We start from the raw sequence: 23,757 nt of genomic DNA on the forward strand, positions 1-23,757 counted from the left end.
ATAGCGATGGCTTAGTGTGAAAACCTCGTATCTCAATTTTTTTCGAAAATGACATTTTTGTGGTTTTAGTTTGAAAACTTTGTCTCACGGTTTACAGCTGTTAGAAAAAATCCAAATACACCATGTTTTTTTCTAGAGCCATAAAAAAAACACGTATATCAGGTGATTTCTTGATTTAGTGTGAAGACCACGTATATAATCAAGAATGTGGTACTTAATTTGTAGTGTTTGTTTAAGAGTTTTGACTTGGAGAAGTGTTTTTTGTGAACAATGATAAGTTGTCATGCAAGTAGAAACATTTTATTTATCTTAATTTAAAAGATTTGTACTGCATTAACCGAGTATTTGGAGGTGTCCACTAGGATATTAAAAATGAAAACCTCGTAAATAATCATGAACACAGCATAACTATCTATGAAAAACACGTATATCAAGATATACGAGGTTATCAAAGTTACTTTTTTTTTAACATCCAACGTTTATTGCAATCTGTCCTTATCACAAACAATAAGCAATACATAATATTATTGAAAAATAACACAGATGGAAGCCGCCCAGTGGCGAGCACCCAGTAAGACATATAACATTATAATTTTAAGATAAGACATAACAATTACTTGGAACATAATACATAGATAAAATTTAGTATAGTGGACAGTTCAGACAATAAAAATATGATTATTAAAAGTCTAAGGAACATGAATAAAAATACGAAAGAAGTTTAAAAATCACTAAAACTAAAACATGATTATTTCACTGCACTCTGTTGTTGCTCTGATGTCCAGATGTACTAGAGGTCCAAAGGGTCAGGTCTTTTTAATCGTCTTTCATGAGAAATGTTGAGCAGGTCCGTGGCGAGTGGATTTGGATGGCAGGATAGTCTTGTCTTGTATCTAGAATTTACAGCAGATATTGCTTCGCTAACTGTTGGTAGCTGTAGGTCGTGGTGCAATCTCTGGTTCGTAACATACCAAGGGGCATTGCAGATCTGGCGCAACACTTTTGATTGGAACCGTTGAAGTTTTTGAATGTTGGTATTACTAGCTGTTCCCCATATTTGTGCTGCATATAGCCACAACGGTTTTAAAATACATTTATAAATCATAATTTTGTTCTCCAGGCTAAGATTTGATTTCCTACTCATGTACCAATACATTTTCCTGTAGATTAGGCCGAGTTGAAGACGTTTCTTCCAGATGTGGGTGCCCCAATTAAGTTTACTATCTAAATGAATTCCCAGGTATTTTACGGCGGCGGTATTGACTGGTAGTGGAGTGTTATTTATAGAAACCGGAGGCGCGACACCTTTTTTTTAAAGTAAATGTTATTTGTGTGGATTTTAAACTGTTGACTTGTACTCGCCACAATTTAAGCCAGCTCTCTAGTTCAGTCAGATGATTTTGCAATACCTCGGATGCTTCTGTTGCTATTGGATTTGAAGCCATTATAACTGTGTCATCCGCATATGTAGCAATTGTTGTATTAATGGTGGTTGGAAGATCCGATGTGTATATTAAGTAAAGTGTTGGTCCTATTATGCTTCCTTGTGGAACTCCAGAACATATTGGAAACAGGTTAGTAATTTCCCCTCCTCTTTTGACTTGAAAAAATCTATCTGTCAGATAGGATCTTAATAGTGAACTTTGGGATAAGGAAATATGGATTTAATCTTGGAGATAAGACCTACATGCCAAACTTTATCGAATGCCTGTGAGACATCTAAGAATGCAGCTGTACAGTAATTTTTGTGTTCGAGCGAATTTCTGATAGTTTTTACTACCCTATGAATTTGCTCGATGGTACCATGTTGTTTCCTAAAGCCAAACTGATAATTAGGTAAAACATTGTTGCTGTCTAATGTAGGCTCTAGTCTTCTCAGGAAAAGCCGCTCGAACACTTTAGATATAATAGGCAACAAGCTTATTGGACGATATGAAGATACTTCCGCGTGATCCTTATTAGGTTTTGGGATTAGAACAATTTGAGCTACTTTCCATTGGAGTGGAAAGTAACCTGTTTTTAATATTGAATTAAATATATAAGTAATTAAGCTTACACCTTCGTTGGGTAGATTTTTTAGGACCAAACTAGATATTATATCATACCCAGGTGACTTCTTATTCTCCAGATTATCAATTACTTCTTCTACTTCAGATTTCTTGAAAATTTTAATAGGCGGAGCCATTTGATATGGTGCGTTTATGACTTCATGAATATCTTCTTCTTCTTCAGCTGAGACTTCCCTCTGATGCGGTTGAAATACCTCGCATGAATGATTTGCGAAAGTATAAGCTTTATCTTTGTCAGTTTTAGCCCATGTGCCATTTAGTTTCCTGATTGGCATATTCATTTGTTCGTTGTCTTTAAGTTTTTTTGTTAGTTTCCACAGAGAATAACTTGTATCATCTGAAGGTGAGAGGTTCTTTAAATAATTGTTGATTCCATTGTCTTTATGTTGGATCAAGTTTCTTTTGAGTAATCTGCAAGCTCTATTAAAATTTGTTTTATCTTCTGGGTGTCTAGTGAGCTGCCACCTCTTTCTTAGTTTTCGTTTTTCCAGTATAAGTGTATTTATGTGAGCAGGATACGACTCGGAGTTGTGTGTGTAGGTAATTTCTGGAGTGGACGACCAAGCAGCTTGCTGAATAACTGTAGTTAAGTGAGTGACTGCATTTTCTATGTCCCTGTCACTTTTAAGAGGCAAGTTTAGGTTAATGGATGATTTTATTTCTTCTCTATACCTATCCCAGTTTGTTCTTTTATTACACAGTGTTAGAAGTTTAGGACAATTGTGAATTTGGCTTAGTAGGTCTATGAAGAAAGGGGAATGATTCGATGATAGGTCAAAAGAAGGAGAAATTTGGATATGGGTGTGTGTTATTCCTTTTAATATAGCGAAATCAATAAGATCAGGAATTTTTTGTCTATCAGTGGGCCAATAAGTAGGCTGTCCAGTAGAGAGAGAAGTTAAATGATTCTCATTAATACTTTTTAATAATTCTTGCCCTCGTGAGGTTATGATTCTGGAGCTCCATTTGTGATGTTTGGCATTGTAATCTCCAGCAGCAATGAAACGGTGTCCGAGTATCTCAAAGTATTCAGTAAAATGATCAGATTTAATTATTTTATTCGGTGGACAGTAAACAGCAGATAAAATAATCGAGCCTTGTGAATCTTCTACCGACACTGATGTAGCTTGAATGTTGACTCTGCTAATTTTGTTTATTTCATGATGCTTAATATTATTTCTTATAATAATTGCCGTACCTCCATGGGCCTTTCCTAATGGATGTTGAGTTACGTAGGTTGAATATTTGGGAATATTAAAGTAACTCTCAATAGTCATGTGTGCTTCGGAAATAAACATAACATCTAGATTATGAGAATAAATAAAAGCTTTTACTTCATGAAAATGATTAGTTAAGCCATTGGCATTCCAACAGCACATCTTAAGTTTAGTGTTGAAGATTAAGCTTAGATATCAGAGACATTATTAGATCAAACATCTTATCCATTCTTTCCATTAGTTTATGTACCACAAGTTCTAAACTGTTTTGTATATGTTGGGGAGTTGCTGTTTCTATTTCATGAGTAGTCTCATTTGTGTTAGTTGTATTTTTATTATCTTTTCCTGCAGCAATGTTCGCATAACTGATATTTGGTTGAGTGATTGACGAATGTGCAACACGAGGTGGTTGACTTGCGTTTTTTTCTCGAAGCGATGGAAATTTTTTCTTTTGCAGTTCTTTGTATACAGAACATCCCTTGTAGCTTGCAGGATGATTTTCTCGACAATTTACACATTGGACATCTTTTATATTCTTTTCTTTTGGACATTTAGACGATAGGTGATCTCCTACGCATTTTACGCAGCGCGGACTCCTGTGGCAATAATTGTGTGTGTGGCCAAAATGTTGACATCTTTGACATTGAGGTAGTTCCCTCTTCGGATGCGGTGCCTCAACTGTGACAATAGTGTTGAGTAATTTCGTGATCTCATATATATCTTTATTATTGCTGTGAATAGCCAGTTCTATATTAAATAGCGGCAGATCTTTCTTTGTGCCTCTTTGCTTAATATTAGAGATGTTCAGTGCAGTATGCCCGAGATCCAGCAATGCCTTTTTAATGTCGTCTGGATCTGTTGAAGGGTGGATATGACGTATAACAACTCGGAATCCTCGGTTTTGTTTTAGTTGGTATGTATGGTACTGAGTATTTTTTTCTGATAGAGATTTTACGATTATTGAGTAGGTTTTTGATGAATCAGCTTGAACTTTAATTTGATTGTTAGCAAGACATTTTAAAGTATATTTACCTGGAATTATCTTCTGTAGTAATTCCTGTAGTGGTTTGATGCGTTCAACATTTTGTATAAATATGGGTGGTGGCTGATCCTCTCTTCGGTCTTCCAACGTTACAACTTCTTCACGAAATGTATCATCTTCAAGTAACTCGTATCTGTTAGATCAGTGGTTCCCAACCTTTTATGTCTGGCGACCCACCTTATGATATTTTTTCATATTCGCGACCCATCGTTCACCCATGATGATATATATCTACGTTATTCAGCTACTGTAAGAGCCAAGCCGCGACCCACCTGAAACCTGTCCGCGACCTATTAGTGGGTCGCGACCCACCGGTTGGGAAACGCTGTGTTAGATGTATGAACAGTTTTACTCAGCCAATAATCATTGAGTGTAGCTTGTTTGGTTTTTTTCAAATCAGGACTGTCGTCATTGCGTTGACGTTTATTATGGTGGACTGCTACCCATTCACCATCACTTTTTGGTACATCTGCATCTGGGAGATGTTCTTGCGGTTTATCTATTTGAAAATTTGATAAATGTGATTGTAGATCGTTGTTGTATGTTTTGACAATTTTCTGCTGTTCATCTAGTGGATTGGAACTGTCTTTTTGAGTGCTTACAGGTGGAGGAGTTCGTGCTAAGCTGTTTCTTCTAATTGCTGGATTTATGTCCTCACTGAATGGATAACTAGTAGATTGTTCCTGGTTATCGTGTTGGTAACTCATAGTTTTCCCCTAGTTATAGCTAGGAATTTTTAAAACATTCCGACATATTTTGATAATATACTGGCCTATTTTCTCTATATTTAGGTATATTTATGTTGATAAACTTAGTAATTAAATATGTAGTAGAAATTACTTACTGGATAATTATTTTAGCATTAAACACTAACAATTTTTTGGCTATTGTTTTTCGGTTTCTTGATAACGATGGATTTATACTAATTACAATATGATAAGATAATAATTAGACAAATTGCTTCTTAATTACATGTGTTCAGCTCGAAGGTTCTGAACAGACTGATCAAAGTTACTTGAACAACGTCTATATGTACTGCAAGGATAATAATTACGAGTTTTTCATAGTTAATATTTGTGTCTTCATTTTAAAAGCAATATTTGAACCATATAACAAAATATTATCTGCAATAGACCAATTTTTACAGCGCCTAATAAACGCTAGAGGTCTAAGCGCAGCTGAAATTGACAACGGACCATATAACAATATTTTTTCTGTAATAGACCGCTTTTTACGGTACCTAATAAACCCTAGAAATTTAAACGCATTTATTGTAACTAAATATGAACCGACCAGAAAGAAATAAAATTTAATTTGGATGGTTCAGATGTTGACAAAACAATTATATTCTTCAAACACAACCGGAAACTCAATATAATACAGTAATATAAAAACCATCACCAATTCAATATAATTCAATACCTAAGCTAAATCTCCGACCCTATAATAACATCCTTTCTACAATAATCCCATTTTACAATCATTGGAACATTTTTAAAACGTAAGCTTTATCTCAGTGTCGATAGTACCTGATTAAGAATACGGGAGCTGTGTCAGTTGACTTGTGTTACCAGAAAAATCTATATGCTCTAATCTAATATTTTTGTCTTATAGGTAATAATGTCAAGAGGAAGCTTAATGTTAAACCTTGTCCTCAAAGGGAAAACAGTTAACGCAGATCGTGTTCGTAGCAGTTCTAAATACATTCCAGTTAACAAAAAGTTTACTCAAGGTAAGTTACAAACTAATAGGCCCAGTACTAAGCCTACTTATGCACTAAATGTGTTTGATGTGATCTAAAAAAAATCATAAGTAGTCTATTTTGCTACATCTTAACCTTCCGATGACCAAGGGGTGAATTTTGACCCCAGTGCATGTTTTTATTTAATTAATTCTCAGATATATTTTCAATTTTAAACTCATTATTTTTTTATTTGACTTTAATATCATTCTAGATACCCTCATATTTTGTAATAAAAAATATTTTCTATATTTTATGAAACAAAAAATATTTTATGAATTTGAGGGGAACGAACTCCTTTGGCCTTCCATGTTCCAATTTTATATTAAGTAAATACCACCTATTATGTGGAATTGTATGTAAGAAACATTCCAATATTAAAAAAAAATTGTTTGTTAAACCTGTGGCGACGTAAATTAGTGTATTTTTAAAAATTCTTTAGTTATAAGTTCAGAATGATGATTCCTGTTTTTGTTCAATTGTAATTAAAAATATGTTTTACTAATGTTTATTTATGATTTATTGATACAATAGTAACATAAAAATTATGAATATATACATTATTTTATTTTTTAAAACAACTTAATTTTTTTGTCAAATGTCATTTTTTACTGGGGGTCATTTTTACCCTCGTTGGTCATCCGTGTAACAAAAAAGGTTGGTCATCGGAAGGTTAACTGAATAATTATATTCCTTATTATTATTACTACATATATAGGGGAGTGCAATTAGAACGAAAAGATACAATGTTTCGGAAAAAATCAAACAAAGTTATATTTTTCTAAAACTTTCTTTGTTGGTTTATAAATATGTTAAAGTAAAAAGTTCTACTCACAAATTTCGCCGCTAATTGTTTATTAATTGTTTAAACAATAACAATTGATTTGTATAAATAATGTTAAGAATATGGGTCAATTCAACATTTTATTTTGATAAAACATGTTTTTATTTTAGTTTTCATTATGCTGAACCCGAATATGATATGACAATTTGTAAATTCAAAATGGCGGATTCAAAATGGCGGATTTTTTTCTAAAAATCCTTAAAAAGTTGTTGTAAAATCATAATTTATTTACAAAATGTATTTATTTCTACATATATTTATTTTTGAGAGCTTTGATAAACCTTACTTAAATGTTAACATTATAAACTATAAAATGGCGGATCCAAAGTGCGGATTTTCTAAAAAGAACATAAAAAAGAACATTTTTCTAAAACATTTATTGTCTTTATTTTTAACAGGTTGTTGAATCTGAATTAAAGATTAAAAATTTAAATTTCAAAATGGCGGATCCAAAATGGCGGATATTCAAATGAAAAACAAGTAGAATCCAAGCAAACAAATATGGAATTTCATTCTTAAAAAAAAGATAAACAAATAATTTTCACAATAATATTAAAAATTAAAATGTGTTAGAAAGAATATTAAAAAAAAACTTTCGATTAGAAGGGGATAGTTATTTATATATTTAAATATTGGAACATAGTTTTTAATTCCAAACAACTTTTCTTTATAAAAATTTTCGATATTGTGAAATATAAAGGTACTTTACTCTTGAGTGAAATTCATATTTTTTGACATACCACGTACAAAATTAACAAAATTTGATATTTGATGGTTGCATCTTATGTTATATACGATGCAGAGTATTTTATAAAGAATAACTTTTTTTGTAAAACTGATATTAAAAAAGTTATCAATAGGTTCCAAGTTACGCAGACATACTGTATAAAAGCTAAAAAAAAAATTTTGTTGAACATTTATTATTGTTGAAGCTTATTATTAAATGTATTTTAGGTAAGTTTTACAGAAAAAAGTTTTGATCACTCTGTATATACCTACATTTTTTCAGCTGGTAATTTTCGGTTTTTGTATTACATTTTTGTTATCTTTCTAAGTTTTCTCAAAAAGAAATTGTTTATTTCATTTCTAAACTAAAATAAATCAGTGATTTTTAAAGATTACATCCCAAGCTTTAAAAAAATAGCAAAAAAATTGTATTAGATTTATTCAAAGTTGAGTAATACTGTCTTAAAGTGGTGGGAATTCTGTAAAACACGAAGTTTTCAAAAATTACATTTTTTGAGACATCGTATTATTTGAATTAAATTTTCGAGATTTTTTTTGAATGAAACATCGTTTAGTAAGATGATTGAGAGGTAAGTTTTGCAAATTTAAGAGTTTTATAAGAAAAATTGTATTAGTTACACATTTTTAAATCATTTTTAAACAAAATTCATGTAAGGCTCACTTTCCGCCCACACCGTACTTATGTCCATACATTTTATTTCTTTTTATTACAACCATAAGATAGCTTATTTCATCTTCTTTCATGTCCCATTTGTAAAATTTATTTTGATCCATTAGTTCAAGAATTACATTAAAAAAACTCAACCGTGCAATTCTTCCAACGCTAGTTTACAGTGCGACAATGTGTGTGAGAAGGGTGACTTTAGCGTTTTAAATAAAAAATTACAGAAGCTAGAGATTTAATTTTAGAAAAATCTTTATATAAGGTTTTTTTGTAAAATTTTCTGAATTTTTCAATGGTCATGTCAGTTTTTTTCTGAAAATTATATTTTCTGAGTTATTTAAAAAAACATCTAACTACGCTGTTCATTTGTTTAATAAAAAATGAAGCACCCGCTTCTCGAGTAGAACTTTTTGATATGTTTTTTTTCTGTGTTTTTTCTTAATGAAATTACAAAAAGTTTTATCTTGTTTGATTTTTTCCGAAGTGAAAATCTAAATGCACTCCCCTAATAGCTTTGTAATTGTTTCAGACGAAGAAAATCAATCCTACTATGTAGGGCTAAAAAAATAATGGGTGCGCCTGTATTCTTCAGGTAAGAGTGGACTCTAAACAAAGTACAGACTGGCATAAATAAGAAATAATTAAAAGACTGAGATAATTAAGACATTTTATTATAGCACTGAGTTTGTTATTTAGATTAAGTCAACGATTTTATTGCTTCAAAAATCAATATATAATAATTTCGTCGTTTAATGTTAATTTTGTAAAATATGTCAATAAATTAAATAAATAACTTATTTTTATTTTTTTATATAACCCTTTTAGTATTCAAAATTATGTTAGACAGATATACATGAATCAATAATTAATATGACAAAATCGTATATTTTAAATATCTAATATGAAAACCACGTATATATAGAACTTAAGAATGAATACCTCGTAGGTCAGGTAAAAAATTAAATAATAATAATGTATGTGCAAAATTTATGTGTAACTATCGAAATGTGTCCAAATTAAAAATACGTAAAGATAGTTTTTTTGTTTTTATGTTATAATATGCAGTAAATCAGTTTTTTGCCTCTCCTGTAAAATTGTATTTTATTGAGATACGAGGTTTTCACACTAAGCCATCGATAGTGATAATCCTATTGGGAGAAGAATTCCACATCCACTTAAAGAAGAATTTAATAGGTGAGAAGAGAAAGCGGACATGTCAAAAATGCCTGTTTATGGACATGTCCACTTTCTCTTCTCACCGATTCAATTAACACTTTACGTGCGGATGGCATACATGTGAGCCAAATAGTGCATCCACCAATGTGCGGACAGCTATGACCCACCCGAAACCGCCTAGGGTGTCTATACTTTTCCGTAATTCCTCCCTAAAAAATATCATGCAATGTAATCTATACCTAGGCACACCTGTACCTTTTTGGGTAATTCACGTCACTAAAAAATATCATTAAGTTTTTTTCCACTTTAGATTAATTGAAAAATTGCAATCCTATTACATACATTTTTTGTACCGTATTTTGAGTTCTCCTAAGAAATCAGTCAACTGGATATTTTTTAAGGCCAAATAAATGAAAAGTAAATAGCAATATAGTTACATGTAAACCTTGCCGGTAACATAAAAGTTAAAACAAATTGACGCGAAATTTTGTGTCTAAGCCCTTAAAATATAATTTATCTCTTTAGAATAGGAAACATACAAACATATTAGTCCAAGTAATGAAGCTTAAAATAGGACAAAACCTCGCAATTTTTACAGAATGGATCGATTTGCTTGAAAATTTGAGAATAAGTAGTGTACAGTTCAAGGATCAAAATCTATATGATGCCAAAACTCGCGCTTTTACAACGGGGGTGGTTGCCACCCCATGTCGGTGGTGGAAATTTTTTATTTTATTTTGACTGCAAAAGTTGATAAAAACATTCATTCTAAGCAAAAAACATTCTATACATTTCTTTGATAAAATTAATAGTTTTCGATTTATTCGCTATCGAATGTCTTAGTTTTATATCGAAAAAATCAATGTTTTTAATCAGTTTTCTGCTAATAACTCAAACAGTTTTCGTTTTATCAAAAGAACTTTGCTTAACAAAAATGTACCTTTTAAAAAATAAACAAAACCGTTTTTTTATTTTCTTTAAGACCAATAGTAATCGAGCTCTACTTTATTATATGTTAGCTCTTCTTCGTCAAATGCTAAATATTGTAGTTTCAAAGTCAAAAGACAGGAAAACTATGCATTTTTCGAGGATAACTTGTTGAAACTAATTTAAAGTATTTAAAAATATCTATCTCCTGAAATAAAAAAGTAGTCTCTAGCTCAAAAATTAAGTGACTTATAATAAAAAGAATGTCAGTCCCTATTTTTTTCAGCGAAAAATTGATCGGAAACTTCCCCCTACTCACCACTCTAATTAAAATTAGTCATTGACCTTAATTGGTTTTCTTTATTTATGTATTATTAATAAGTTCTAGAGGTTTGACCAGCTTATAATGATTAATTTATTTAAATTTATTTTTATTTATTTTATAATGATTAGTTTAAAAAAAAATGGAGTCAAAAGCAAATAACGAATTTTTGTAGTTTGGTAAAAAATGCCCTTTTCTTCATAATAGAAAGATTAGCATCAGAGATACGAAAAAATATTTAAATATAAAATTCTAGGTTATTTAATCCCCAAGAACATGGTTTGAAAAATTTTTTTATAGCAAAAATTGAGTGAGCTATTGACAATTAAAACTTGCAATAACATGCAAAAACCACCTTTACCAACCCTTTCAAAGTCACCTCTTTTTGCGACTGAGGGTTTTAAAAGGATTTAATATTAATAACCTTATAGATCTTGTAAAAACCTACAAAATTCTTTTTAAACAAACTTTCTAGGATAAAAAATGAAAAAGTTACGGTTAAAAAATCAATACATTTTTTTGAAAAAAAAAGGAGAAATCCAATTGGAAGCATAATAATGTAAATTAGAGGTGTTTTTAGTCATTGGCCTTATTTATTCTTCTTTATTTATGCATTATTAATAGATTCCAGAAGTTTGACTGGCTTAGAATGATTAGTTATTAAAAAACTTGAGTTAAAAATCAATAACGAATTTTTGTAGTTTGGGAAAAAAATGCCATTTTCTTCAGAAAAGAAAGGTTAGCATCAGAGATACGAAAAAATGTTTAAATATGAAATTCTAGGTTATTTAATTCCCAAGAACTTTGTTTGAAAAAAATTTTTCTATGGCAAAAATTTAGTGAATCGTATTAATATCGAAAATCATTGTTTTTTTCAATATAAAACTAACACTCTCGATAGCGAATATATCGAAAACTATTAATTTTATCAAAGAAATGTATAGAACATTTTTTGCTTAAAATGAATGTTTTTATCAACTTTTGCGGTCCAAAAAATTTCCACCCCCGAGATGGGATTGCAACCACCCCCATGGTAAAAGCGCCTTTCGACATCCTATATATTTTGATCCTTGGACTATCCACTATTTATTCTTAAATTTTCAAGCAAATCGATCCATTCTGTAAAAATTGCGAGGTGAAAAGCTTCGGTTCCTGGACTATATAATTTATCTGGTTAGAATAGGAAACATACAAACAAAAAAGAGTAATAAAAAAATGACAATAAAATAATAACCATACAGTAGAAATCACACAATTTTACCTGTAAATAACGTATTTCCAAAAAGATGAATTATGTATAAGTAATTTTCAATTTTCACTACAGAACAGGAATATAATTTTGTGCTTTCCTTTTATACTCTTATTATTTGTATTTGTAAAACAGAGACTTAAACTTATACCACAGTATTAGTTGGTATTATTAACAACGTATTAAAAACAAACTTCCAAAATTTCGAACTTTTACAAACTAGACTGTTTTACAACTTTAATTTAAATTTGAAATTTGTAGGTTATGTGTATGTATCGTTCTTCTTTTTATATTGACGTGACATTGTCTTTTATCAAATTGCCAATTTTTTTTTTTTCAATCATCGCACAAACCTGATTTTATACATTTTTACTGTTTTTGAAATCTTTTTTTTTTCTTCTTCTTCTTCCTTTATTGGGTTATATCCCTCGGGATAAAAACAAAAAGTTTCAGGGACATAGCCCAAAAAAAAGAATAAGAAGCAAAACAAAAAGGTTAACAGAGCGTCACGTCAGCCGTCAAATGATAGCAACAGAAGAAGAGAAATACACCCAATTTGCTAAACCAAAACAAATGGACTACATGTTTTTTAACTAATTTTCTTCAAAAATTAATGCCTGTTTTGGTGGCAGTATACCAATATATAAAATATTTAAAAAATCATCAGTGAATATCAGTAATTTGTTTTAATTTACATATTTCATAATTAGAAATCAAAGTGAAAACAATGTACAGAGACAATGAAGATTTTGAAGAACGCAATAGGCAAATTCTCTTTCAAGGGACAGCTGCACTGGAAAGAACTGGTGAAAGTCTGGCAAGATCGACACAAATAGCAATTGAAACAGAGACTGTTGGAACCGAAGTAATATCTGAATTAGATTCACAACGAGAAGCTTTACTGAGAACGAGAAATAGACTAGGGGACGCAAATGAAGAATTAAGGAATGCTAAAAGCACGTTGAGTGCAATGGGACGAAATGTTTTATATAATAAGTTAATACTCATTTTAATTATAATATTGGAAATACTCATATTGGCAGCTATCTGCTTCATAAGGTTTATAAAATGATAAATAATAATATGCAAAATAGATAAGTTACCAATTATAAACAATCTACTTTTAGTAGTATGTACATACATATTAAAAATACTTTACAATTACTATTTAGATCATGTCCTTAAAGTCATTTTAATTTTATATGTATTTAGACTATGTTACTTCGAATACAATTTAGAAAAGAAAACATTGAAAAATTCATATATAAAATTACAGAGTTGTAACACTGATTAACTTTTATAGCCACTTTACACAATGCAAGGTAATTTCTTGCGCAAGAACTTCTGCAATAAGTTGCAACTAACTTTCTGCAATAAAGTGATTACACAGTGCAAACAATTGCACAAACTGACATGAAATATACAGAAATTTCTTTGACAGTTAACAGAGAAGAAACTCTCAAAAGTCTTATTTGATTTAACCTGCTTTTATTTACATTTGTTCCATTTCCTTCTCAGCCGCCTTTTTTCCATAATTACCATAATGTCCATAATGCTGTTAAATTGTTACTTAAATAAAGGTTAAAAATGTATGTATTCGCGGTGTGCAAGTACTTGGAAGGGAATTGAAAAACGATCGTACGCGAATAGCAGAGAAATATTGCAACTTTCTTAAATAATTCATATTGTCAATTGAAATTGTCAAATTGACATACATTTCATACCTACTGTCATTGAAGAACAAAAATTATATGTTGCTCCACATTATTGATATGATATGCAATTATTATATAAATGTAAATTTAATTACTTGTATTTTGCTTGCAGCACTGCATTTTAATAACTAATTTTTTTTACTACATACAATTGTTTACGTTTTAATAACATAACCTGAATCTTATTTTTTCTTCTTATTATTTTTTTTGGACTATGGCCTTGATAATTATTAAGTAACCAGGACTAATATAATTGGCCAATATAATTAAAAGTGCGAATAAAATTGCAGAGCGTAGAAATAGGTGTCGCTTTGCTGAACTTGCACGGTCCCAATATTGATTATTTAACATCTTTTTGTTACCTATGTTATTATTACAATCTTATTATTAAAATAAAATTGGTAAATAATCAAGCTCGAGCTGATGACAGAATTTTAATGTCGTCTGAAGTTGGCAGAAAAGTAAAAAACACAAACAGTGTAGCCTTAAAAGTAAAAGTTACTAAAAATATAACCAAATTGCATGAAAAAAAGTGCAGGTTCTATTTAGCTGCAAGTTCTTGATGCAATAAGTTGCAGCAACTTTTCTGTGCAATTTTTGTATGACAGGATGCAATTTCTCTTGCTGCAAGAACTTATGCAATAAATGTCGCAATTACTTGCATTGTGTAAATTTTTAGTTAAAATGTTAAAAAGTTTAAAATGTTAAAAACTTATTTCATTACCTAAACCATTTAAGAAATCAGTTAAGGTTTTGCATACCTAAGTTAATTCTAATTTTTACTTGTATTCTTATCTGAATTGCGCTTTGTACATATTGACATTATTCTTTTGTAAAAGTGGTATATTTGTAAATAAATTAATAAATACATTATGTGTTATACGTTCTGAAGTAATCGAAATGATAGCCAGACTAAAATGATGGGCAGGACACATAGCCAGAATGACAGATGGGCGATGGACAAAGAGGTTATTGGAGTGGAGACCAAGAGAGGCATCTGTTGACTGCCTACAAGATGGACAGACGATTTAAGAAGTCTAAATAAAAACTGGATGAGAGCAGCGCAGGATAGACGGGGTTGGAAACAATAGGAGGAATCCTATGTTCAGCAGTGGACCTTTGAGGCTGGATGATGATGTTATGGTGGCCACAACATACTCATGACCATTCTGACATATTAACCACAAATTTGTAAAACAGTTATTCAAAATTGAACCTTTTTATACAATTTTCAGTTATTTTAAAAATAGTTGTTTAGGTGGTTTTTATTCTACGTTAGCTATATTTATTTAATCTATATCTATAATCTATTTAATCTATAAGTTGGTGCTGATTAATTTGATAATTACACTGTATGGCAACATCAACTGCAGGTCTTTGGTGACAATGTCGCGGAACCTATCAACAATTTTAGTTCTTTGCCATAGAGAAATAAGAACAGCATGTTCTTTGCTCAGCTCAGATGAATGACAGTTAACGGCATCCTACGTTTAATGTGATCATCATCACTGTCACACATTTGCTGTGATTGGTCGTTATCATTGTTCATTCAAATTTTTGTCTCGGGAGTTGATTGCAAAATTGGAACCGCCACAATCGAGAGTGGCCCTACTGATTTGTTAGCATTAGGTATTTATACTGTGATTGAATAACAAGCTGCATTTAATTATTTAAAATTTGTAAATTTTAAATGATTATGTAACAAAATGCTACTACCATAAAATAAAAAATAAGGACAAACCCATAATAAACAAGCTGAAAATGCGAGCAATATCATAACGAAAACTTTGTTTATATACATATTTAAATTCATAATATAGAAAATTGCTATTACGAAAAGCTGTTTAGAATTAAAAATTATGTTTTAATGTTCAAGTATATCATTCTAATTTAAATGTTGTGAACTATAAAGATACTTTACTCGAAATTAATATTTTTTTACACACCTCGTATAAAAATAATAAAATTTGATTCATGATGGTTGCATCATAAATCATAGACCAAGAAGAGGTTTTTATGAAGAATAACTTTTCTTTGTCAAATTAAAAATACAAGAGTTATAAATGAAAATGATGAAAATTATATCCATAATTTGAGAAAATTCGTCAAATATTTTTTTCCATGAAGGATGTAATTTCATATATCAGAACATACTTTTTTATTCCAAACCACATTTTAAATAACAATTTTCCAATATTGTAAAATAAATAATACATACATGATAAAGATACTTTTTACTGATGAACTTTACTTGGATCTACAGACGGAGCGATGAGTCTCGTAAATTCCACGGCTTTGCGCCACGCTTCACGCAACCGTATTTGCGTACTTGTGTTTCGAGTTGTGTGGCGTGCGCTGGTCGAGTGGAGTTATAATTTACCAAATTTAAATATAATCGTTTCTACTGATTCATTATTAATATAGTATAATATGTATTATTGCTTTCAAAATATACTCAAATTGTATTTTTATACATTTATTACACATATTATTTTATATAATAATTAAATTCACTATAAAATGTCATTTATATTTTATTAATAGCTAAATAATTGACCATTCCAAATCACGTGATATAATATGGCCGGCAGTGGGCAAAAATTTAATAATATAGGGTTTACATCAGTTTTTGTAAAGAATATCCTGTTTGGTTTTGTTTTTTATTGTTAATTGTGCACCGAAATTGTGATAGCAAATAAATATAAACTAGTTTATCGCCTACATAACTGAATTATCCCATAGTAGGTATTGACCCAAACTGGTAACTAATATGGGATAATTCAGTTCTGTAGGCGATAAACCACTTCATATTTAATTTGTTATCACAATTTCGCAGATTTTCCTACACAATTAACATAAAAAAAAACAACCAAACAGGATTTTCTTTACAAATTAATGTCGATGTAAGGTTAGATTTTGCCCACACCCGGCCATGTTTGACGTTTCATTGGAATGCCTAATTGAAAATTTAGTTTGACGTTCACGAAGTGTCAAACTCAAATGTAAATAATAGCATTTGCTTTGCTTAACAAATTCAGATTAAAAAAGTCACGGTTCTTAGACTATACTATATATATTAGTATAGTCTAAGAACCGTGTAAAAAAGTAGCCTACTTCCTAATCAAAGATTTCAGCTGACGTTTAGTGCGTGGTAGGAAATAACCGGATTGTGACGTCACATTTTAGATTTTGAGGTCGATTATCTCGAAGACGGTTAGAGATATCGAAATGCCGTTTTCAGATTTGGATTCAGAAGACAAAACTACATAAGAATCCATCGATACACCTGCCCCTAAATATAAGAAGACAGACCCATAATAAAAAATATAATTTTTCACCCTGTATACAATTTTTTTCCACCCTTCTATGGAAAATATTTCAAAGAACTCTTCAGGCAATTTTTGGATAGGATTAAAAGTGATTCTATATTTCTTGCTCTAACATAATTTTTTGGTGCTGCCCAAACAAGGTATATTGGATTTAAATCTGGATGATATAGTGGGAGCCTTAATATGTTACGTCCATTTATTTCTAATAATGGAGTAAATAACCAATTTTAGGTACATATTTCAGTTTATACAGATGAGCGCACTAATAACCTGCAAAAGATGGAAAACATATTAAGTTGTGAGATAAAAAGAAATAAAACCTCTACTAGAGGTGTGAAATTAGCCATAAAAACCTATACATTTACATTCTATCTATTGTTTCCCACCTTTAGACATATCGGACGAGTTTGGCAACTGCCACTGTGACAGTTTTAGTTGACGCATACTCCTCTGATATGCCTAAAGGTGGGAAACAATAGAAAGAATGTAAGTTTATAGGTTCTTACCGCTAAATTTCGCACTTCTACTAGTTTCATTTCTTTTTATCTCATAACTTAATATGTTTTTCATCTTTTGCTTTATTTTGTCAGTTATTAGCGCTCTCATCACTCTATAATGTAATGGCATGTGCTCTCAACTGTAACTATTTATTCTATCACTAGACAAAATATTAAAAACTCTGTCAAACATAGGAACTATACGCTGTGAGCTTCGCTGGTGTCGCTCCTAGCGGTTACTAATTCAACTTTTACTGGTAATTTTTAAATTTATTATTTAATTGTTATCGCTTAATATTTACAACGCAAAAAAGTAATTAAATTGTAATCGATTTTTTAAAGATTTTTCTAATCATTTTGACGTTCTATACGCTGTGAGCTTCGCTGGTGTCGCTCCTACAAGAATCTACAGGTCGAGCAAGTCTCGTAAATTTCACGATTGCGAGCCACGCTTCACGCAACCGTGTTTGCGTACTTGTGTTTCGAGTTGCGTGGTCGTGCGGAGTTATATTTACCAATTCGCGCAATCGTACTTGAGACGCTGTGTCAGGTGACGTGTTTGAAAATTTGTGTAACTTGATTGCTTGATTCTGTGGTGTGAAGGTGGTTAAACCTTTGTTTTATTTTTTTTTGTTTTGTGTTTTTTGAAGATAACACAGAAAATACAAGAGAGCAGCATACTTTGCAAAACAACTGTTACAATTTGAAATCAACAATTTGTTAAGTTGTTGTCTTGCAGGTAAAAAAAGTGACTTTTTAAAAAAATTATATCTTGGAAACTAAAAATTATTTTTATTTATAATTGAAACATGTAAAAGTATAGTACTTCAAAAAATTTCAGCCAAAAATATTCATTTTTGTAGAGTTGACTGCAATTTTTCGACAACAGCCCTTTTTTGTGGTGAGCAGCATAACAAGTCCAGTCTCATCTGAAATCAAAGTTTCTTGTAGTTTATACCTCTGGCTAGTGAATGAACAAAGGATTTTTTATTAGATGAGGTCATTTTTGTTTTATAAAAAAAAACTACTTTAAAAATGAGAAAAATTGGGGTCAAAAATGTGTTTAAACTTATGTAAAATCTTCAAATTTCATTTTTTTTAATTCCTTCGTTCATATTCTAGCCAGAGGTATAAACTACAAGAAACTTTTTGATTTCAGATGAGACTGGACTTGTTTTTTGAGGACTGGAAACTTTTTTTGAGAATACCTTATGTACTATACTTTTACATGTTCCAATTATAAATAAAAATAAATTTTAGTTTTCGAGATATGATTTTTTTAAAAAGTCACTTTTTTTACCCACAAGACCTATGTAACCCCTTAAAAAAATGTTTGGAAGAATATGTTTGATGGCCAAGATGCATACATATATTTAGAAGGAAAGTTCCTGATTTCTGCAGTATAATACATAATACCGAAGAGGAAGTAGCCCTAAGCGCCGGACTCCACTTGCGATTTGTAGTTGTGAAGATTGAACACATTCTTTCAAATAGAAGTCAATCCATGATTATTTAGTCACAAATGGATTGACTTGTATTTGAAACAATGTGTTCAATCTTCCTGATTACAAATCGCAAGTGGAGTGCGGCGGTAATAACACCAAAATATTCCATATAGGTCCGTAGAAGGTACACAGACATTGAAAAATTCCTGGAATATCCCCGAAAACATGTTCCCTGAACATCCCAGGAAAATACTGTGTCAGCATTTTAAACATTACCTGAATGTCTTATTGGAACATTCCATGAATGTCCACGAATGTTCTCTGGACATTCAAAATATATTTTGTAGACATTCCCTGGATATACCAGAAATACAGTGATGACCTCTCTAATAACCGGCAAAATAGCACAAAAGGCATGTATTAAGTAGTGAGATAAAAAGACATGAAACTAGTCGAGCTGGGAAATTTAGCGATATTAACTTATACATTTAGATTGTATTGATTGTGTACCACCTTCAGACGTATCAGACGAGTTTGGAAACTACCACTGTCACAGTGACAGTTTTAGTTGACATACTCCTCTGATATGTGTAAAGGTGGGATCAATATAACATAAATTTAAAGGTTAATTTCGCTAAATTTCCCAGCTCGACTAGTTTCATTTCTTTTATCTCACAACTAAATATGTTGCCCATATTTTGCCGGTTATTAGGGCACTCATCACTGTACATCCTTGCTGATGTGACAATACCTCCTATCTGTTTTTTCATGAGTTTTGTATGAGAGATGGAAAAACATGTTTTAAGGTCACCTCCTGTGTTCATATTGTAACGAAAGAGTTTCGAATCGGCGCAATAAACAGTCCCCGGCTTGGGAGAATTCCAACCGTCGGAATAACAGTAGCCGTGACGTCACAGAAGCGACGGCGCTGTGAGTGAAGATCTCCAGAATATTCATTAGGCCGAGGGATATGTAGACATTTCGAGAACAGGACCTATTGGCTATTTAAGCGGAGCGCGCTGTTATTAGAGTTTAGTCTTAAGCTAAAGTTTGTAAAGTAAACTTGTATAAATAAAAAATAAAGTCGTATATAAATTACGAACCGCTAGTTTTATTGTAATTAGAAGTAATTACACTAATCACGCTACAGTTGGTGTCGGTGTTCGGTTAACTTAGTGCGATATAAATAAGTGAATTACAGAGAGACTTTAAAAGACTTTTGAACTTTATTCGTCGGGAATAGTTAAAGTGCGTTGATTGTTCGGTATTCGGAAAGACTGTTAAAAGACATTTTGGAAAGTACGTGTGTGCCGACCAAAGATGTTGCTACAAGAACTTACAGTAAAACAGCTCCGTGAACAGCTCGAGGAACGGGATCTGGACAGCAGTGGGCTCAAGATAGTCCTACAAGCACGACTCGAGGATGTCCTCACGAAGAACGGAGAAGACCCAAAGACGTTCCACTTCCAGTCAGCAGAACAAGCAATCTTATCGAAATTAAAAACTGTTTCTGAAACGATCGATGATACTTCTAAGATAAATAATGAGAAATTCGAAACCATTTCTCAAAAGATCGACGAGACTTCTCAAGTAATTAAAGAAGTTTGTAGACAGAGCAACGAGAAATTTGAAAGTGTTTCTCAAGTAATTAAAGACGTTTGTAGACAGAACGACGAGAAACTTGAAGAGGTTTCTAGAACATTCGATAAGATACAGAAAAGCGTAGACGACAGTAAAGAAATGTTAGAAGAGAAGATCAAACAACTAGAGAGCAGGATAACCGATACAAAAGTACAACCATCAGTTAATGCAGCAACGTTAGATCCTTTAGTGAAAGATGAACTACCGAGAGACGAAACGTCGCATAATATGAGATTCAAATTACCACCATTTGATGGAAAGTCCTCTTGGTCCATATATCTTAGACAGTTTGAAGCTATTGCGACCGCCAATCATTGGACCGAACAAGAAAAGGCTGTTTCCTTGACTGCTGCTTTACGAGGTGATGCTGCAGATATATTAAGGTCAATTCCCAAGGGTCAAGAAAATTGTTACCAGACCTTGTTCACTCGTCTAGAAAAACGCTATGGAGATGCCCATCTACAACAAGTATACAAAGCACAACTGCGAAGTAGAAGTCAACGAGCAAGTGAGAATCTGCAAGAATTTGAAGCAGATGTGGCTCGTGTGGTGCGGTTGGCTTATCCAGAGGTTCCAGACAGCGTTTTAGAAGAAATTGCAGTAGATACCTTCGTCAATGGGCTGAAAGATAATGAACTACAGAAAGCTTTACGACTAGCAAGACCGAAAGTTTTAGATGAAGCACTTGCTATTGCATTGGAACACGAAACGGCTAGTCAAACTTCACGAGGCCATAGAGTAAGAACCATTGAAGAAAGTGACGAACACAACGATGAACGTCTGGAGGAAATGATACGGAGAGTATTAAGTAATCAGATGCCAAAGAGACGCGAGCCTAGATGTTGGAATTGTGGAGACGTAGGCCACATTCGTCGTAATTGTAAGAAGATCGTACAGCCGTCGGAAAACTAGAGCGGGTCGACACCAAGGGGCAACTGCCGACCTCGAGAACTAGAGCCCCCATAGTAACTGTCAACCTTACGTCCTCCGGTGGAATCCACAACTTATACATCGAAGGTCGTATCAGTAATAGATGTAGATCATTTTTGGTGGATACAGGTGCAACGAGAACTATCGCACGTCCAGATGTAGTACGAGACCATAATAAATTATCACCTGCAACAGTAAAGCTTAGAACAGCGACTGGTGAGCTAATTAATACATATGGCGAGGCTAATATGTCAGTATCCATTGGCCAGACCACAGTTGAACATCAAGTATTAATTGCCGAGATCTCCGACGAATTCATATTGGGGATGGACGTACTAAGGAAAGTGGGGGCAATATTGGATGTTCAAAATGGAGTTCTCAGGATCAATGGTGAAGAGTTGCCCTTTCACGACGACAAAGAAGATGCCATCCGCTTACTAACTAGATGCGACGTAACCATACCCGGTAATAGTGAGAAAATTCTGATGACCATGCTTGATGGACACTGCCGAGAGGGAAGTTTAAGGATGGTCGAAGATGTGGAAAATGTCGAGTTCCTAACGGCGAAAACTTTGATAAGAGTTCGAGATGTCATCCCTGTAAGAGTTATGAACTTAAGAGAAACTGCTATCAAGTTGAGTAGAGGAGCTTTGATCGGACAGTGTGTTCCCGTGGCTTCAATTTGCTCTATGAATACCAATGAGAAATCATCGAAGTCAAAGTATCCAAAAGACCTTGTCGAGATGATCATTGAAAGATGCCAAGATCTTGATCATGAACGAACGAAAAAAGTGAGGTCTATGCTGATAGAGTATCAAGATGTTTTTGCTATTGATAAGAAGGATAAGGGCAAAACAAGCATAGTAACGCATAAAATAAATACCGGAGACGCTCAACCAATCAGACAACGGCCTAGACGACTTCCATTTGCGAAAAGAGATGAAGCCGAAGAGATTATCAAGGATATGGACAAACAAGGGGTAATTGAACCATCGAACAGTCCATGGACATCACCAGTAGTTCTGGTAAAGAAGAAAGATGGTTCGACGCGTTTTTGTATCGACTACCGCCAGCTCAATGCGGTAACAAAAAAAGATAGTTATCCTTTGCCCCGAATAGACGATACATTGGATACTCTCTCCGGTTCTCGATGGTTTTCCACACTCGATTTAAAAAGTGGATATTGGCAAGTAGACATGGAGCCAGTCGATCGGGAGAAAACCGCATTTTCGATAGGATCAGGGCTTTGGCAGTTTACGGCTATGCCGTTTGGTTTATGTAATGCCCCTGCCACATTTGAAAGATTAATGGAGGCAGTTTTAAGAGGTCTAACATGGAAAACATGCCTGGTTTACTTGGATGATGTAATTGTGGTTGGAAGGTCATTTGATGAACACGCCAAGAATTTAATAGAAGTCTTTCAACGATTGAGGGCAGCGAACTTGAAGTTAAGTCCGAAGAAATGTCACATGTTTCGACGAGAAGTTAAGTATTTGGGACATATTGTATCGAGTAATGGTGTAACAGCTGATCCTGAAAAGATTGAAGCAATTAAAGATTGGCCAGTACCAAAAGATAAACATGAAATTAGAAGTTTCCTTGGCCTATGTACATATTACCGACGATTTGTCAAAGGATTTGCCAATATCTCCAAGCCCCTAACAAAGTTGACGGAGGAGGGCAAAGAATATACATGGAGTGAGGAGTGTCAAAAAGCTTTCGAACAACTACAAAGGGCTCTGATCAGTGCACCGATATTAAGCTACCCGGGACAGGCAGGAAAATTTGTTTTGGATACCGATGCTAGCAACAGTGCCATAGGAGCTGTTCTCTCACAAATCCAGGATGGACAGGAAAAAGTCATCGCTTATTTCAGCAAAGTCCTGTCGAAACCAGAAAGAAACTATTGCGTTACTAGAAGAGAACTGCTGGGTGTAGTGAAGGCTTGCGAACATTTCCATAAATACTTGTACGGCAGAAAGTTCCTTCTTCGAACAGATCACGCTGCTCTAAAATGGCTCATACAATTCCGTAATCCAGAGGGCCAGATGGCAAGATGGTTAGAACGACTTCAAGAATATGATTATGAGATAGAACACAGGGCCGGAAGAGTTCATTCAAATGCTGATGCCCTTTCGAGACGACCATGCAGTGCAAATTGTAATCACTGTGCCAAATTAGAGGAACGATTTTGCCCCGTGA

At 32.7% G+C, this 23,757-nt stretch overlaps 3 protein-coding genes across 4 annotated transcripts in view; 2 read left to right on the forward strand and 1 right to left on the reverse strand.

The window, feature by feature from the left end:
* Positions 1–9,359, forward strand: part of LOC126887148 (zinc finger protein 160-like) — a 46,865-nt gene extending 37,506 nt beyond the window's left edge. The window contains exons 3-4 of the transcript XR_007698973.1: positions 5,943–6,060; positions 8,854–9,359. The gene's annotated coding sequence lies outside the window, so the exon portion shown is untranslated. The remainder of the gene's footprint in view (positions 1–5,942; positions 6,061–8,853) is intronic.
* The window catches only part of LOC126887155 (uncharacterized), a 37,776-nt gene extending 21,730 nt beyond the window's left edge, over positions 1–16,046 (reverse strand). The window contains exon 1 of one of the 2 annotated variants that reach the window (XM_050654518.1): positions 15,932–16,046. The gene's annotated coding sequence lies outside the window, so the exon portion shown is untranslated. Of the gene's footprint in view, positions 1–12,010; positions 12,263–15,931 lie in introns of those variants that run through there. The other variant, XM_050654517.1, reaches the window with a different exon arrangement.
* LOC126887156 (vesicle transport through interaction with t-SNAREs homolog 1B) lies at positions 12,516–14,583 on the forward strand. The gene has a single exon (XM_050654519.1). The coding sequence runs from the start codon at positions 12,726–12,728 to the stop codon at positions 13,068–13,070; it is 345 nt and encodes a 114-aa protein (XP_050510476.1). The 5' UTR covers positions 12,516–12,725; the 3' UTR covers positions 13,071–14,583.
* Positions 16,047–23,757: the final 7,711 nt, after the last annotated feature.

This window comes from Diabrotica virgifera, chromosome 6 (assembly GCF_917563875.1).
Source record: "Diabrotica virgifera virgifera chromosome 6, PGI_DIABVI_V3a".
NCBI classification, from domain to species: domain Eukaryota; kingdom Metazoa; phylum Arthropoda; class Insecta; order Coleoptera; family Chrysomelidae; genus Diabrotica; species Diabrotica virgifera.

Coding starts and splice junctions, on each gene's coding strand:
- LOC126887156 (XM_050654519.1), top strand. CDS start 12,726: ATGTACAGAGACAATGAAGATTTTGAAGAACGCAATAGGCAAATTCTC.